This window comes from Bacillus rossius (assembly GCF_032445375.1).
Source record: "Bacillus rossius redtenbacheri isolate Brsri chromosome 4 unlocalized genomic scaffold, Brsri_v3 Brsri_v3_scf4_2, whole genome shotgun sequence".
Lineage (NCBI taxonomy): Eukaryota > Metazoa > Arthropoda > Insecta > Phasmatodea > Bacillidae > Bacillus > Bacillus rossius.
The window spans coordinates 15,403,719-15,419,144 of record NW_026962011.1 but is presented as its reverse complement, the minus strand read 5'-3'; the positions used below and the strand labels follow the sequence as shown (position 1 = coordinate 15,419,144).

Sequence of the window (15,426 nt, the reverse complement as noted above, 5' to 3'; positions counted from 1 at the left end):
TGGTTTGGAAAAAAAAATATGATTGTATTAAATATCAAATATTTAAACGATTTTTGCAAGCGCGACTATAATTATTCAGTAGTTCCCAAAAACATCCAGAAATAACAATAGCTATGTATTGTAAAAATTAACAGTGTTTGACACAGGAAAAAATTAATTAATGCAAAATAAGAAATACAAATAGAAACATAAGCGTAAGCCTAAATCAGCTGATGTCAAACAGATAACCCTAACTATGGACTTAAACAATTATTATGGACAAGACAACGACGACAGCACAGACGAACACATTCAAAATTAAATATCAGACAGCACAAGAATTCCGTGGAAAGAATTCAGCCATGAAAAAAAAGTAACACCACAGACGAACCAAGTGGGCTAACAACAACGTGACAGAACAATAACAGTAAATGCATACAGATAAAAAAACGTTGAGAACGCGGAAAATATACGAACACAACAATGTGGATAAACAGATATTATGGATAACACGACGAAAACACCGACGAATATATTTTGCAATTTATGAATTTTTTCAGTGACAAACAGTGAAAAAATGCAACAGCTTATATTTTTAACGCATTTGTAACATAAATAAACCTGGCTCGTATGGTCTCACGAAGAGACGTGAACGGAAGAGCTTATGCGTGCTGTTGTTGAAACTCTGTTCCGGGAGAACCGTCTCCGGTGTGGAACGGATAAGTTGACGGCTGTTGTGTTTGCAGGGACTAGAATTATTTTGGCAGCCCCTTATTTATTTTTCAAACCAACCAAAACAAAAACCTTCCCCGATCACACCTCGTATCATCACCACACATTAATTCCACAATATTATAATAAAAAAATTTACTCAACTTTGATGGCAAATAAATAGATTTGCAATCATTTCATCGCAAGTTGGATGGTACGCGAAAAACACCAGAGTGACTAGAGACTAGAGACCTGAAAAATTCGCGGATTCAATTTCGTGAAATGCTACATTTCAAATAATTATACCTTAGTGCCGCTTCTGACATTGGTTCACTGTTAATTTGGAATAATGAGGGCCAATTAGAGACCGTCACTCGTAGAAGTGTCGAATCACAGGCTGCCCAGTCGAGACGACTCACAAGTCAGCAGCCAATGAACAGTTGGCATTTGCCCGAGTGTGTAGAGGATAGTGGAGTCTATCCTGGAGGTCATTTAACCCGCGAATTTTTCCGGTCTCTACTGATGACTAGAGACCTGCAAAATTCGCGGATTAAATGACCTCCAGTATAGAATCTACTACACTCTACACACTCGGGCAAATGCCACCTGTTCATTGGCTGCTGACTTGTGAGTCGTCTCGACCGAGTGCCTGTGATTCGACACTTCTTTGAGCGAGGGGTCTCTAATTGGCCCTCATTACTCCAGATTAACAGTGAACCAATTGCAGAAGCAGCGCTAAGGTATAGTTATTTGAATTGTAGCATATCACGAAATGAATCCGCTAATTTTGCAGGTCTCTACTGTTGACATACGTGTATTGAATAGTGTTCTGGCAGCGCGATGGGTGTGCCCGCCAGGCGGTGTGGAGCGACAAGTTCATCTTCAACGTGCACGCGCGCAGCATCTTCCCGTGCGACGCGCTGGGCGGCGGCGTGCCGGTGCTGTTCGAGTACCCGCGCTGCATCCTGGAGCAGGGAGACCGCGTGCGCCTGTTCGCGCGCCTGCGCGCCGACGTGGCCTCGCTGGCGCCGCCCACCTCGCTGCGCTACGTGGCGGAGCGCGCGTTCCGGCGCGGCGCGCACAGCCTGCGCTTCGACTGCGACCTGTTCAGCGAGCGCTACGTCGAGTACTGCTTCGTGTACGTGAACCGCGCCGTCACGGGCGCCGTCAACGACGTGCGCATGGACTGCGTGCCGACGCTGCCCGTCGCAGGTGAGGCCCGCCTGACGTCTTTTTAGTAGACACCTGAAAAATTCGCGGTTTCGATGGCCTTCAGGATAGACTGCACAAACCCCTGTACACTCGGGCAAATAACGCAAGTTCATTGGCTGCCGACTTGTACGTCGTCTCAGCTGGGTTGTCTGTGATTCGATCCTTCTTTGGTCGAGGGTTTATAACTGGTTGAGATTCTTCCAGATGAACAGCAAGCCAATAGCAAAATTATCCAAGAGGTATATATGTGTTTGAATTCTAGTCCATCACCGAATGAATCCGCAAATTTTGCAGGTCTATACTTATAGGTAGAGACCTGAAAAATTCGCGGATTCATTTCGCGATGGACTAGAATCCAAATACATCTGGGCCACAGTTTATCTGAAAGACTCTGGGCCAATTAAAAACCTTCAAAAAAAAAAAGGAAGTAACGAATCACGAGCATCCCAGTTAACAGGTGTCACGAGTCAGGCAGCCAATGAGCATGTGTAATTTTCCCGAGTGCATGGAGGCTCGTGGAGTCTATACTATAGGTAATTCAAATCGCGAATTTTTCCGGTCTCTATCTATTAGATATACCTGTACTTGCTTCCTTGTGATTGGCGGCCGTCTGGGCCACTCAAAACGCGTCTGCTTCCGCACTGAATCACTTTTATCGGTGTTCTGACAGTAGACATGCAACTGAAAGAAAACACTGACGATGCTACAGTGTTTTAATTTTCAGATAGTCTCGGAATATTTTTTACGGCACAAGCGATCGCTTATCAAAGCGCTAAAAGCATGACTTTGACTGTTCACCACACATTCCGGAGCGTATCAAACAGTAACGCACATAATTTTTTTTTCAAGTAGGAAAAAATATTCAGTAATAATCAAAATCAATGAAGATCGCAGGCTTTCGCGGCATTTTTCTGGAGTTGCTTGGATTCTGGGCTGTAGCCGCGTCGAAGGCGAAAATATCACCGATGTTTTGGTTGACGTTGCAGACGCCATCGTAAAGTGGAAGTTACCTCTACTCCACCAGGTAACTGCCCTCTGATGATGGTGACTGCGCGTCCACCAAAACGTCGGCTACAACCCATAAGTCAAGCAACTCTAAAAAATAAATTATTTACTTAAAAAAATGGAACTAGGACGTTGCTCACATAGGCATTCAACTGCTGCGCGAAAAGGCTCGTCCGAAGGTGTTCTGGCCCGGTTGGCGAAAAAATTGCGAGGATACGAATGGGAAGTTTTGTAGTACCCGCCATTCGGTTCCTCGGCGGTGAGAAGTGTGACTCTGATGATCTCAAACGGGCCGTGCGAATGTGGCTCTTCTCGCAAACGACGGGAATTTATCAGACTGATCCATCGTTGGGACAAAAACCTCCACACGCATGGAAGTTATGTGGAAAAGTATTAAATGGGCAATAATTACATTTATGTTATATGTTGTCCTTAAATTTCTTTTTTACGTTCTTTGCGTTACTTATTGATACGCCCTCGTACATAGTGACGAGAAAAATTTCCGGTTTCAATAACCGATAGGTAGGGATAGGAAAAATTCGCGGGTTCAATGACCTGCAGGATGAACTCCATAGTTCTACGTACACTCGGTCAAATGCCACCCACCCATTGGCTGCCGTCTTGTGAGACGTCCCAACGTAGCAGCCTGTGATTCGATAAAGCTTTGGTCGGGCGTTTCTAATTGGCCCAGAGTCATCCAGGTGAGTTGTGAGCCAATAGCAGAGGCAGCACTGAGGTGTAACTATTTGTATTTTAGCCTGTCGCGAAATGAACCCGCGAATTTTTCCTATCCCTACCGATAGGAGAGACTACACATAGTACTCTGAATACAAAGGAAAATGCCCCCTTCAAATTTACTGCTGACTTGTGATATGTCTCTATTAAATCACCTGTGATTTGATACTTCTGTGGTTGACAGACTCTTATTGGCCGATATCCTCCAGATAACCTGCGATGAAATAGCAGAAGCAGTGCAGAGGTATGTGTAACTGAATTTTAGGCTATCGTGATGTAAATCCGCAAATTTTTTAGGTCTCGAGATATACGCCATTTATGATTTACGTTGGATGTCATAGAAAAATCTCGAGAATGTACAGAAAAAGGATAGGCAAATTCCGTATGTTTATGCGTTCATCACATCCGACATGATGGCCGACATCTGTCACGCGACGACGCTAACCTATATCACACACATGCAACTCGACTTGTCAATAGTTATGGCCGCACCTATGTGACGCACGACTCCTAGTCACTTGCTCGACATGTCACTTCCACATGACGTGTAGATTTCCATGAGATTGACTCTTGATGGAAAACGGTAACTCTTATAGTGTGACACCTCCGTGTCTAACAACGCTACGTCCACACCACTCTTCCAAACTGTCAAACGATATGTTTCGGTATTGGTGCGACTTTACGGAAAAAGAGGGGGTAGTTATAATGGGTGGATGATCACATCATTTTCCTTTACACTAAGTTATTCGGTTTCGATCCCAAGCGTGGTCAAACTGTCTAATTTTTTTTTTTTTCGCAAGTGGAAAACGTGGTGGACGTAGCCACGAAAACTAAGTTTTTTTTTGGAGGGGGGGGGGGGATACTTATTTCCCTATCCCATTCACTTCACAAATTTTACATTCGTCTCTTAAAAACCATCGAGAATTAAAATCCAAAATTCATTCAGTCTTACATTTTATACTCACTACTCACCCGTGATTCAAATCTGCCGTGTAAGCTTTGCACGCGATCTGCGCACCAACAATTATACTGTACCTCCATGATCCATAATGGATAGTTTCTCATTTATACTTTTATAAATTTAATTATTTCAATTATTTTAGTAATTTGAACATATACGTTTAATACAAGCGTATTGACTTTATGAGCTGAGGCCAAGCCTGTCTGCAATTTCATCCTGGCGTTTCGACGTGACTAGTTCCACTCATCTTCAAAGAAGGATTAATAACACAATGTCCTGGCACTTTTGCTCAATAATGTAGCTGCTACAGATTAATTCACTTGGGTTTCTTAAGGTAAATCCTCTGCTCGAACCAAAATCACTCCCGAATATGCTCTGAGAAAAGGTACTATTATAGGAACTTAATGTTGTTACTCATAAACCACATAGACTTCTAATGTATGACCAGTTATGTGTTAGGTAGATACATGATTTTTTTTTATTTTATGTATATTTAATTTTGTAAAAATGGTATTTCAATGCTTTTTAGTTTATAAATTCGGTTTAGATACATGTAGCTACATTATCGTTAAATATAACAACAAAATGTTTCATAATACTTATTCTACCAAAATGGTGTGTAATTGATATACTTAATTTTGATAGTGAATAATTTTTTAATAATCTTGTTTAAGAAAGAGTTTCTGAACATCAATAACAAATCAGCAAAAGGTTTTGTGTCTGGGAATTTATGAACTTGATTTAATAAAAATTTTACCATTAATAAAAATGCTTATGTATTTTTCTAATATATTGACTTTTGTACAAACTTCGTTCTAAAATAGCAACGTCCATTACATTCAAAAATTTTTTCAAAAATGTGATTTAAATGAAGTTTATTTTAAATGCTGCCCAATTCTATGATTAAACTTGCATTTCGGTGCTAAATTGTGCTCTTAACTTTCATTTCGATGTTTAGTGGTGTATTTTGAATGATTTTCGTTGATATTTAGGTTTTATAGCAATTTCGTATATACTATTTTTCCTATTGTCGTTGGCGTAATCTACCTGCTTTTTAATGACTCGGGACTGTTGAAAAACTACATTTAGAATAAACTGCAATTTTGGAATCACGTTGAAGTGGTTAATTGTACCAGCTTTCAGATGTGCAAACCTGAAGATGCCTGCGGCAACGCAGTGTGAAACGTCGGTACAATCTACCCCCGAAAGCTAAGATAATTTACTAGACAATGGCCGTGAGAGCCTAAATTATGCTGTACGATTTATAATGTTGTGTTTAAGCAACAATATTTTGCTTGTACTGAAGTTTGATTACTGGTATCTTGTAAACCTTTAATTCATTCACTTAACTGCTCATTTTTTCTCATTGCGTTTGTTTTAAAAAAAAAATTTCGCATTTGTTTGCAACATAATTTTGTTATCATCCAACAAGCCCTTTGGATGACGACCATGTGTATGACGATCAAATTCCAAGTAGCTTGTCCGTTGCGGCGTACAAATCACGGATTCGCTATGACATTTATTTGGTAGCCGAGAACTTTCCGCAGTTACCTTAGCAGCTTTTAGGACGACAGAACTTTATACCCTTTAAGTGAATAGTAAGTATGGTTGTGAGGGTGGAAGGGGGGGGGGGGGAGAGGAGGAAGTTGGGGATGGAACTTCGCCGTGCCCCTCCTTAACACACGTGAGCAATCATTTCAACGAACTCCAGAGATGAATCTGGTAATCGTGGTCGTTTCCTCAAAGTTTAGTCACGTACGTAACGTTTCTCACAGGAGAAATTGTTCGTTCTCACAAACCCTTCCCACCCCCAACTCAACCCAACTTACTATGTTCACCCCACATGCCGCCTCCCGCGATTTACTCTCGCTTACCCAAAATTTTCGACGTCCCCCTTCCCCCCTCGCACACAAACAGAACTCTTCCACTCCTTCCCGCTCGCCAAGGGATGACTTTCAGCTCCGGGGGCTTTATCGCCGGGACCACTTCGCTCGCGCCTCTCTTCCGCCGAGAAAGCTCTGTGTGACGGTCTGTTCACGCTCGCTTACACGCTGCACGTAAGAACGCCAGGGAGGGGTGGCGTGGGGTCACGGCCCCTTTCTAAAGGCAGATTTTATTTTCACTGATAATGCAACTCATTGACCTGCTTAAAATTAGTCAAGTATGTTTTAATTTTTGGCCACTGACCATGCAAAATTAGAGAGTAGTGTCTCTAAACGCGTATTCCGTATTTCATTTTTTTAAGTATGTAGTTTGTCTGTTGGTTTGTTTGTTCGAGGCTGACGCAAAAACTACTGGACCGATTTCGACAAAACACGTTTTTATTTAGAAGCTTAGGATTAAACGTAAAAACTGGTGTGTATTTTATATTCTTACGGTGAAATATACAACAATAAAATCAAGCGCAACATATATAAGGTGAGCTTCAATTTCAAGTTCATTCATATTCAAGGGGTGTCAGTTTTCAGTGGCCCTTTCACTATTTTCTAAGCTGGCGGAGCTGTATTCTATACTAATTGTAAAACTGTTCGAGGCAAAAAGTCTGTAAATTGGAATTAATTTTGAAAAAATATATTGAAAATAGTTATTTGCATTGTTGAAAACACAAAAATAGAGTACTTGAAATTTTTGTCTATTTGTCTGTTTGAGCATCAATCAAAAACTACTAGACAAATTTTGATGAATTGTTATTGTTAAAAAAGTATTTTGCTAACTTAAAAACTAAGCTATATACAATTAAATAATTTCGCACTTAGGGGGGTGAAAATGTGAAATATCGTTTTAATATAATTAAATATATCTCTGAAATTAATGAAGATATAAAAGATATTCGGTACCAATAATTAACATACGAAAAACTCCATTCAAAAATTAAAAATATCCCGAAAAACTATTTCTAAGGGGTAAAAAAGGAGTAAAAATATTTTAAAGATTTGATTATTTAATTAAGCTACACAAATTATATTGGGAACCAATAATAAAAATAATAAAATAAAAACTACAATTTTTATATTTGGCGAAATTCAAAGTCTATTGAGTGAAAACGGGATAAGTATGTTTTAGGTTTAATAATTATATCTTCGAATTTATCAAGGGAAGTAAATGATTTTGGGTGATAATAAAAACAGTACGAAAACTGTCATTTACAATTTTTATATTTTGTGAAATTCAACCCCTTAGAGGAGTAAAAGAGGTAAATATGCTTTTAAGATTTATAATTACTGTATATCTCATTTGGCAAATACGCTTATAAAGCGAAACTTGGAGAAAAAAATTAATGTAGTGTTCTTTAAAGTAATGCCGAGCGTGATGAATCACTATACGCAAATCGTGTTTTCAACAACATTTAGGCACGCGAATCACGCGTAGTCTCCGCACCCGCCACACCAGGTGCCGGAGTGAGTACGTCAACTATCGAATCATTTGATAAGCAGGCCGAAATTATAAGCTATACTTTGAAACAGCTCCGATAAAAGCTAAAAGAAAAAAAAGAATAGAAAAAATACTACACCCTCGATTCGGGCCATTTTTCTAAATTGAATTTTAGTAATTATACGGTCCATCTTGATAAAATTCACTAGAAAAAGTTTCCCTTGGGCTTTGTGAACTTCAGTTCGCGCCATTCCCCGCAGATGACAGCACCGTGGTTACACATTTCCGTCCAGTAGTATAGGAATAGGGCCCCGAGCGCACGGCGCTGGCGCGTGGTGCCGGTGCCGGTGTCCGCCATATTGGATTGTGACGTCACGGCGGCCATCTTGGATGGTTGTGACCTTGACCTTTGACCTTGGCCTTGAATTTGATCCCCAAAAATCGCCAAAATCCGCCAAAATTGGGCAAAATTTGCCCAAAATTCCTCAAAAATCGCCAAAATTTCCATTTCTGTGAAAAAAAGTTCCGCCAAAAATTCGCAAAAAATTCCTCAATTCGAAAATCAGGATTTCGAAAATCCTCAAAAGTCGTTTTGCCCTAGAAAGAACCCTAATTCCTAAAACTGGCTTAAAACTCCTAAGAGATAGCCACTTATAAGCCATTTCTAGGAATAAGGATACCATGACCGCCATCTTGGATTATGTCGTCACCGATGCATTTTTCGTTACGGCCGCCATCTTTAACTTTTTTATTTATTATCCGATTTTAATAAAATATTTTTTAAAAATTATAAAAAAAATTAAATAATAAAATTTTAATAAAACATTTATAAAAAACAAACATTAACGACACGGAGTTCGGAGTCCTCGGTTCTAACCCGGTGAGGGCAAAAAAAAAAAAAATGGCGACAGGCTCCTTCCTTAATGGTGGCTGCAGGCAGACTGACTCCCACCACTTTTCTTAAAGCAGATATATCGTCACCTAGTATAACGTAATGTCCGCCATCTTGTCTTCGTTGCTGGAGACCACCATCTTGTTTTCGTCGGCGAGAGTGCGCTGACACCATGTTAGTTTAGTTCTTATCCGCTAGAGTGCAGTAATCATTTATTACTAAGGTGCCCGCCATCTTGAAATTTGGACGCCATATTGAAAATCCGTAATTATTTAGCTATAAATTCGGGAAAAATTTCTAAATTCGTTAAATAAATCACTCATTAATTTACATATTGATTCGATCCGCTCCTGTCCTTGGTTCGAAACCCGATCGATGCAAAAATGTTTAATTTTATGTAAAAAATAATAATTTCAATAAACCATGTTCAACATTCGTAAAGAGACTCTAAATCCTCTACGACCACCATCCTATCAGACATCAAGACCACCATATTGGAAATGCGTAATTTTAATGCTAGAGATCCGGGAAAAAGTTCAGAAATCATTAAATAAATTTCCGATCAATAAACTGATTAATTAGATCGACTAAGGTCCTTGGTACGATCCCAGGCCGATACAAAACAACTTTAATATTTTAAAAAAGCACCACTAAAGTGTAAGGTTCGAGGAATTAAACACCGCAAGTTCTTTTACAAACATAATATTTATTACATAATTTCTATTCTACTACAGGATCACTTACGAAAGCCAGCAATCTTATAATCATTTAGTTCCGCAGCGGTGTGAAACGACTAATTCTTAGCTCCAATCGGTTTATACTAGACAGAGTCCAGCCAGAACCTTTACAGCCATAGTCCACCTCTTCTTGACAGAGTTTCTGGATACCATTTTTAACAGTTTGCTTCACATCGTTAGAACTGTAAATTACTGCAGCCGATGTCTTGAATGCACACTTCTTCACTTTGTCATCGAACGGATATGGCTTTCCATATATACAGTCCAACCACAAGTTATATTTCAAAGGTCCGTTTGTTGCTACATCATCAGTAGGCTGATTGATTATCTTCTGTCTGATATCGTCAAGAAAATTACAAATGTCCTTCGACTCACCGAACGTATTTAGATAATAGTAGTCTTTCAAAGTTCCACGAAATGCAGACTGCGCCAAGTAGAAGCCATTATCGTTCACTTGTAATGCTCCGAACACAGTCTTAGGTTTAGTTCCATGTTCAGACGTCATAACAATCGGTTGCTGGGCATCTGTTTTTTTTGGTTGTACGCTTTCGTGTCTCCAATCTAAAGCGAGGAGCCGAAATGTCGGCAGGTAGTTCAGCAGTAGGAGCACAGACTCCACCTTTACATTTTTTCGCATGATGTCGCAAAGTGTCAATTCGAGTAAACCATTTAAGGCACTCATCACATCGAAACTTCATGCGAGAAGGATTCTTCGTGCATTTGCTCCGCTCATGTCTTCGTGCATCATGGGAAAATGCGAACGACGTATCACAGTAGCTGCAAGGATACCGTGGTGATGAAGACGATCCTTTCAGACCCGATCCAGATACTGACGTTGCCGCAGTTGCACCATCTCCAGGCATACTCTTATGAACATCAATGCATCGTTGTTGCGCCGAAACCTTTACTTTCTGCCGCACAGCAGGACCTTTGCATGCCTTCATGTGCGTTTTCATATTATCTTTTCTGGCAAACTGCTTATGACATTTCTCACAAACAAACATTTTACGATATAGGTTCTTGGCACATTCGCTCCTCTCGTGTCGCCGGGCATTGCTGTTGTTTGAGAAAATCTTGTCGCAGTAACAGCACCGATGTTCGCTAGTTGTCAAATCAGCATCCATTGAAGTCTCCATCAAGGTCGTATCGTCGATCGTCGTGGTTTCCTGCACATCCAGCTCAGTAGTCATTAAGCTATCTTCTGATGGCGAAACAGCACATATCGAAGTCTCCTCCAGTATTGTCAGAGGCGTTGCCAACGGGATCTGCTCCAACATCGTCGGCGCCGACGTCATGGTTCCCGTAGTCGATGGTACATCCTCCATCGAGTACGACGTTAAAGTCGGTAAAGATGCCATCGAAGTCTCAAGAACAGGCAATTACGCGACTTATGCACCAGAAGAAACAAACTAGGTGATCCGTACACCGTCGACGGCAGTAACAAACTGAGCGTCCTGCTGTCTAGGACTCGTTTATATACATTAACCGGTTTGAATAATACGCTAGTCAAATCAAGAACAATTTACTAAAATACTAGAGTCAAAACAACATTAAAAAATAGAAGCACCATCAACAAAAAAGGAAGCACATTTGGAAGCAACTTCAAAAAAGGAAAAACAATAGGAAGCACCGACAACGAAAAGGCAGCACAATAGGAAGCACCGACTACGAAAAAACAGCACATTTGGAAGCACCGACAACGAAAAGGCAGCACATTTGGAAGCACCGACTACGAAAAGGCAGCACATTTGACAGCACCGACAACGAAAAGGCAGCACATTTAGAAGCACCGACTACGAAAAGACAGCACATTAGGAAGCACCGACTACGAAAAAACAGCACATTTGGAAGCACCGACAACGAAAAGGCAGCACATTTGGAAGCACCGACTACGAAAAGGCAGCACATTTGGAAGCACCGACTACGAAAAGGCAGCACATTTGGCAGCACCGACAACGAAAAGGCAGCACATTTGGAAGCACCGACTACGAAAAGGCAGCACATTTGGCAGCTCCAACAACGAAAAGGCAGCACATTTGGAAGCTCCATCAACAAAAAAAAAAGGCAAAAAGGAAGCACAAGTTACGAGATCTAAGTCTTAGTTAGAAATCAGAATACAAGAAAAAAAACATTAAATTCTTATAATTTTAAGTATTTATTTTATTGCTTTACATTATACAAATGCAAGTAAAACAAGCCATTATTGTATGTAGCCAGCATTCCTCAATTCCTTGAGTATGAAGGATATTTCTTTGATGCACGAATAGTTTCCTGCACAAAGCGAACCATGTAGAAGTCTTAGCCGGTCAACCAATATGTTTGGATCTTTCCATGATGTGTAATCATTCTCTTCTACCACCATCTTCCTTGCACCTTTATAATAAATATTATGATCTCTGGTGTCATCCGTTTTACCACCAACCTCAGGGTAACTTTCATGTTTGAGACGGTGATCATCACAAGCTTGATCAGATTTATTTAATATATCACTTCGTTTCCATCGTTTCGGTCTCAGGACACCGCAACATTCTTCGATCTTGGCAGCTTTAGGTGCTTCATCATAGTCTGTGTCTTTGTCAACAGCCTCAGAGTCACTGTAACAATCACCGTAGAAGGAATCGTCTTCACCCAATTTACCGTAATAATTCGATGTTGATGATGTTGAAGTGTATTCATCGTCTTCATGCTTCCTTTTTAGGAGTCCATCATTTTTACAAAGTAGATTTACTTGAATTCGACTGGAATATATTCTCACTTTTCACGTTAAGGATTCTTCCATTATCTTCATTCTTCCGTAAATCATCAACCTCCTTCAATTTAAGTTCTTTGACGAGATCGGAAGAGCCAAGAAAATTATTGTCGTAATGCAGATCACTCTTCCTTAGGCTGGTAGATTCATCGTTGTCCTCTAGCTTGTACGCAGGCTTGGCGCTACAAGTTCTGCCATGTCTTTTTAGGCTCTCTCTCCGCGTAAACGACTTGCTACATCGAACACAACTTATCATATTGCGCAGTGGATTTTTAACACAGTCATTCTTCTCGTGTTGTCTTTTATTCTTTCTCAAGATAAACTCTTTACTGCAAAACTTACACCTATGTTCTTTCGATACAGCGTCAGATCCCAAATCGGAATTCATATTAGTTACTGAGACTAATGCCAGATACCAATTGAGTGATTTAAATTAGATCCAATACTTAAATAGAAATTTTTTCATATTTCATCAGCGAGAATTAATATATCTCATGCAAAAGTACTTTATGCATGTAGTTCTGCTTTTCAACAACAGATGTCGCCACATGTTGCTTGCAGGTAAATAATATTTAGTTCTTTTATGCGGGATGCGGGATGCTCACTAACGATCGCAAAAGAAGGATAGCTTCGCTAGACTCCAAGGAAAAGGAAGTTCGTCTTGCATGTTGGTGCTCCACAGATGTCTCATGACGTAATATTAATTTGACTGAGTAATGATATTTGTTAATTCCACCTGATAAAAATATTGCAAGTTTTGATTTAGTAGCAGAAATTATCGAATTAAATGTAACTCCAAATAAAATGACATGTCTCATTAGACAAAAAAAAAATCCATGCAGAGAACGGTTTCTCAGAATAGTCAGAAACACTTGAAGAAACCACAGGAATGATTCCAAGAACACGGGAAAAACCATCAAAATATTGACAAGAATAATCAGGAGCACACGGAGAAAACCATCATAATATTGGCAAGAATAATCAGGAGCACACGGAGAAAACCATCATAATATTGACCAGATTAATCAGAAGTACTCGGAGAAAACCACTACATGTTTTCTTTGATATCATAAAATTACAGGAAAAAATATTTAAAAATAAAAATAAATTAATAAAAAAAAATAAAAAAATGCATAAATTTCTGGCTTGTACAAGAACTCTATCTTTGCTCAACAATGATAAGTTTACAAGCTATCAGAAACTGTTTATGCATTTTTTTATTTTTTTTATTAATTTATTTTTATTTTTAAATATTTTTTCCTGTAATTTTATGATATCAAAGAAAACATGTAGTGGTTTTCTCCGAGTACTTCTGATTAATCTGGTCAATATTATGATGGTTTTCTCCGTGTGCTCCTGATTATTCTTGCCAATATTATGATGGTTTTCTCCGTGTGCTCCTGATTATTCTTGTCAATATTTTGATGGTTTTACCCGTGTTCTTGCAATCATTCCTGTGGTTTCTTCAAGTGTTTCTGACTATTCTGAGAACCGTTCTCTGCATGGAATTTTTTTTTTGTCTAATGAGACATGTCATTTTATTTGGAGTTACATTTAATTCGATAATTTCTGCTACTAAATCAAAACTTGCAATATTTTTATCAGGTGGAATTAACAAATATCATTACTCAGTCAAATTAATATTACGTCATGAGACATCTGTGGAGCACCAACATGCAAGACGAACTTCCTTTTCCTTGGAGTCTAGCGAAGCTATCCTTCTTTTGCGATCGTTAGTGAGCATCCCGCATCCCGCATAAAAGAACTAAATATTATTTACCTGCAAGCAACATGTGGCGACATCTGTTGTTGAAAAGCAGAACTACATGCATAAAGTACTTTTGCATGAGATATATTAATTCTCGCTGATGAAATATGAAAAAATTTCTATTTAAGTATTGGATCTAATTTAAATCACTCAATTGGTATCTGGCATTAGTCTCAGTAACTAATAGGAATTCCGATTTGGGATCTGACGCTGTATCGAAAGAACATAGGTGTAAGTTTTGCAGTAAAGAGTTTATCTTGAGAAAGAATAAAAGACAACACGAGACGAATGACTGTCTTAAAAATCCACTGCGCAATATGATAAGTTGTGTTCGATGTAGCAAGTCGTTTACGCGGAGAGAGAGCCTAAAAAGACATGGCAGAACTTGTAGCGCCAAGCCTGCGTACAAGCTAGAGGACAACAATGAATCTACTAGCCTAAGGAAGAGTGATCTGCATTACGACAATAATTTTCTTGGCTCTTCCGATCTCGTCAAAGTACTTAAATTGAAGGAGGTTGATGATTTACGGAAGAATGAAGACAATGGAAGAATCCTTAACGTGAAAAGTGAGAATATATTCCAGTCGAATTCAAGTAGATCTTTCCTACTTTGTAAAAATGATGGACTCCTAAAAAGGAAGCATGAAGACGATGAAGACACTTCAACATCATCAACATCGAATTATTACGGTAAATTGGGTGAAGACGATTCCTTCTACGGTGATTGTTACAGTGACTCTGAGGCTGTTGACAAAGACACAGACTATGATGAAGCACCTAAAGCTGCCAAGATCGAAGAATGTTGCGGTGTCCTGAGACCGAAACGATGGAAACGAAGTGATATATTAAATAAATCTGATCAAGCTTGTGATGATCACCGTCTCAAACATGAAAGTTACCCTGAGGTTGGTGGTAAAACGGAAGACACCAGAGATCATAATATTTATTATAAATGTGCAAGGAAGATGGTGGTAGAAGAGAATGATTACACATCATGGAAAGATCCAAAAATATCGGTTGACCGGCTAAGACTTCTACATGGTTCGCTTTGTGCAGGAAACTATTCGTGCATCAAAGAAATATCCTTCATACTCAAGGAACTGAGGAATGCTGGCTACATACAATAATGGCTTGTTTTACTTGCATTTGTATAATGTAAAGCAATAAAATAAATACTTAAAATTATAAGAATTTAATGTTTTTTTTTTCTTGTATTCTGATTTCTAACTAAGACTTAGATCTCGTAACTTGTGCTTCCTTTTCGCCTTTTTTTTGTTGATGGAGCTTCCAAATGTGCTGCCTTTT

The 15,426-nt window shown here is 39.3% G+C and overlaps 1 protein-coding gene across 1 annotated transcript in view; it reads left to right on the top strand.

Annotated features, from left to right (window-relative positions):
* The window catches only part of LOC134542316 (uncharacterized), a 94,773-nt gene that overhangs the window by 12,943 nt on the left and 66,404 nt on the right, over window positions 1–15,426 (top strand). The window contains exon 4 of the mRNA XM_063386465.1: window positions 1,527–1,902. Within this exon, the coding sequence (XP_063242535.1) occupies window positions 1,527–1,902 (376 nt within the window). The remainder of the gene's footprint in view (window positions 1–1,526; window positions 1,903–15,426) is intronic.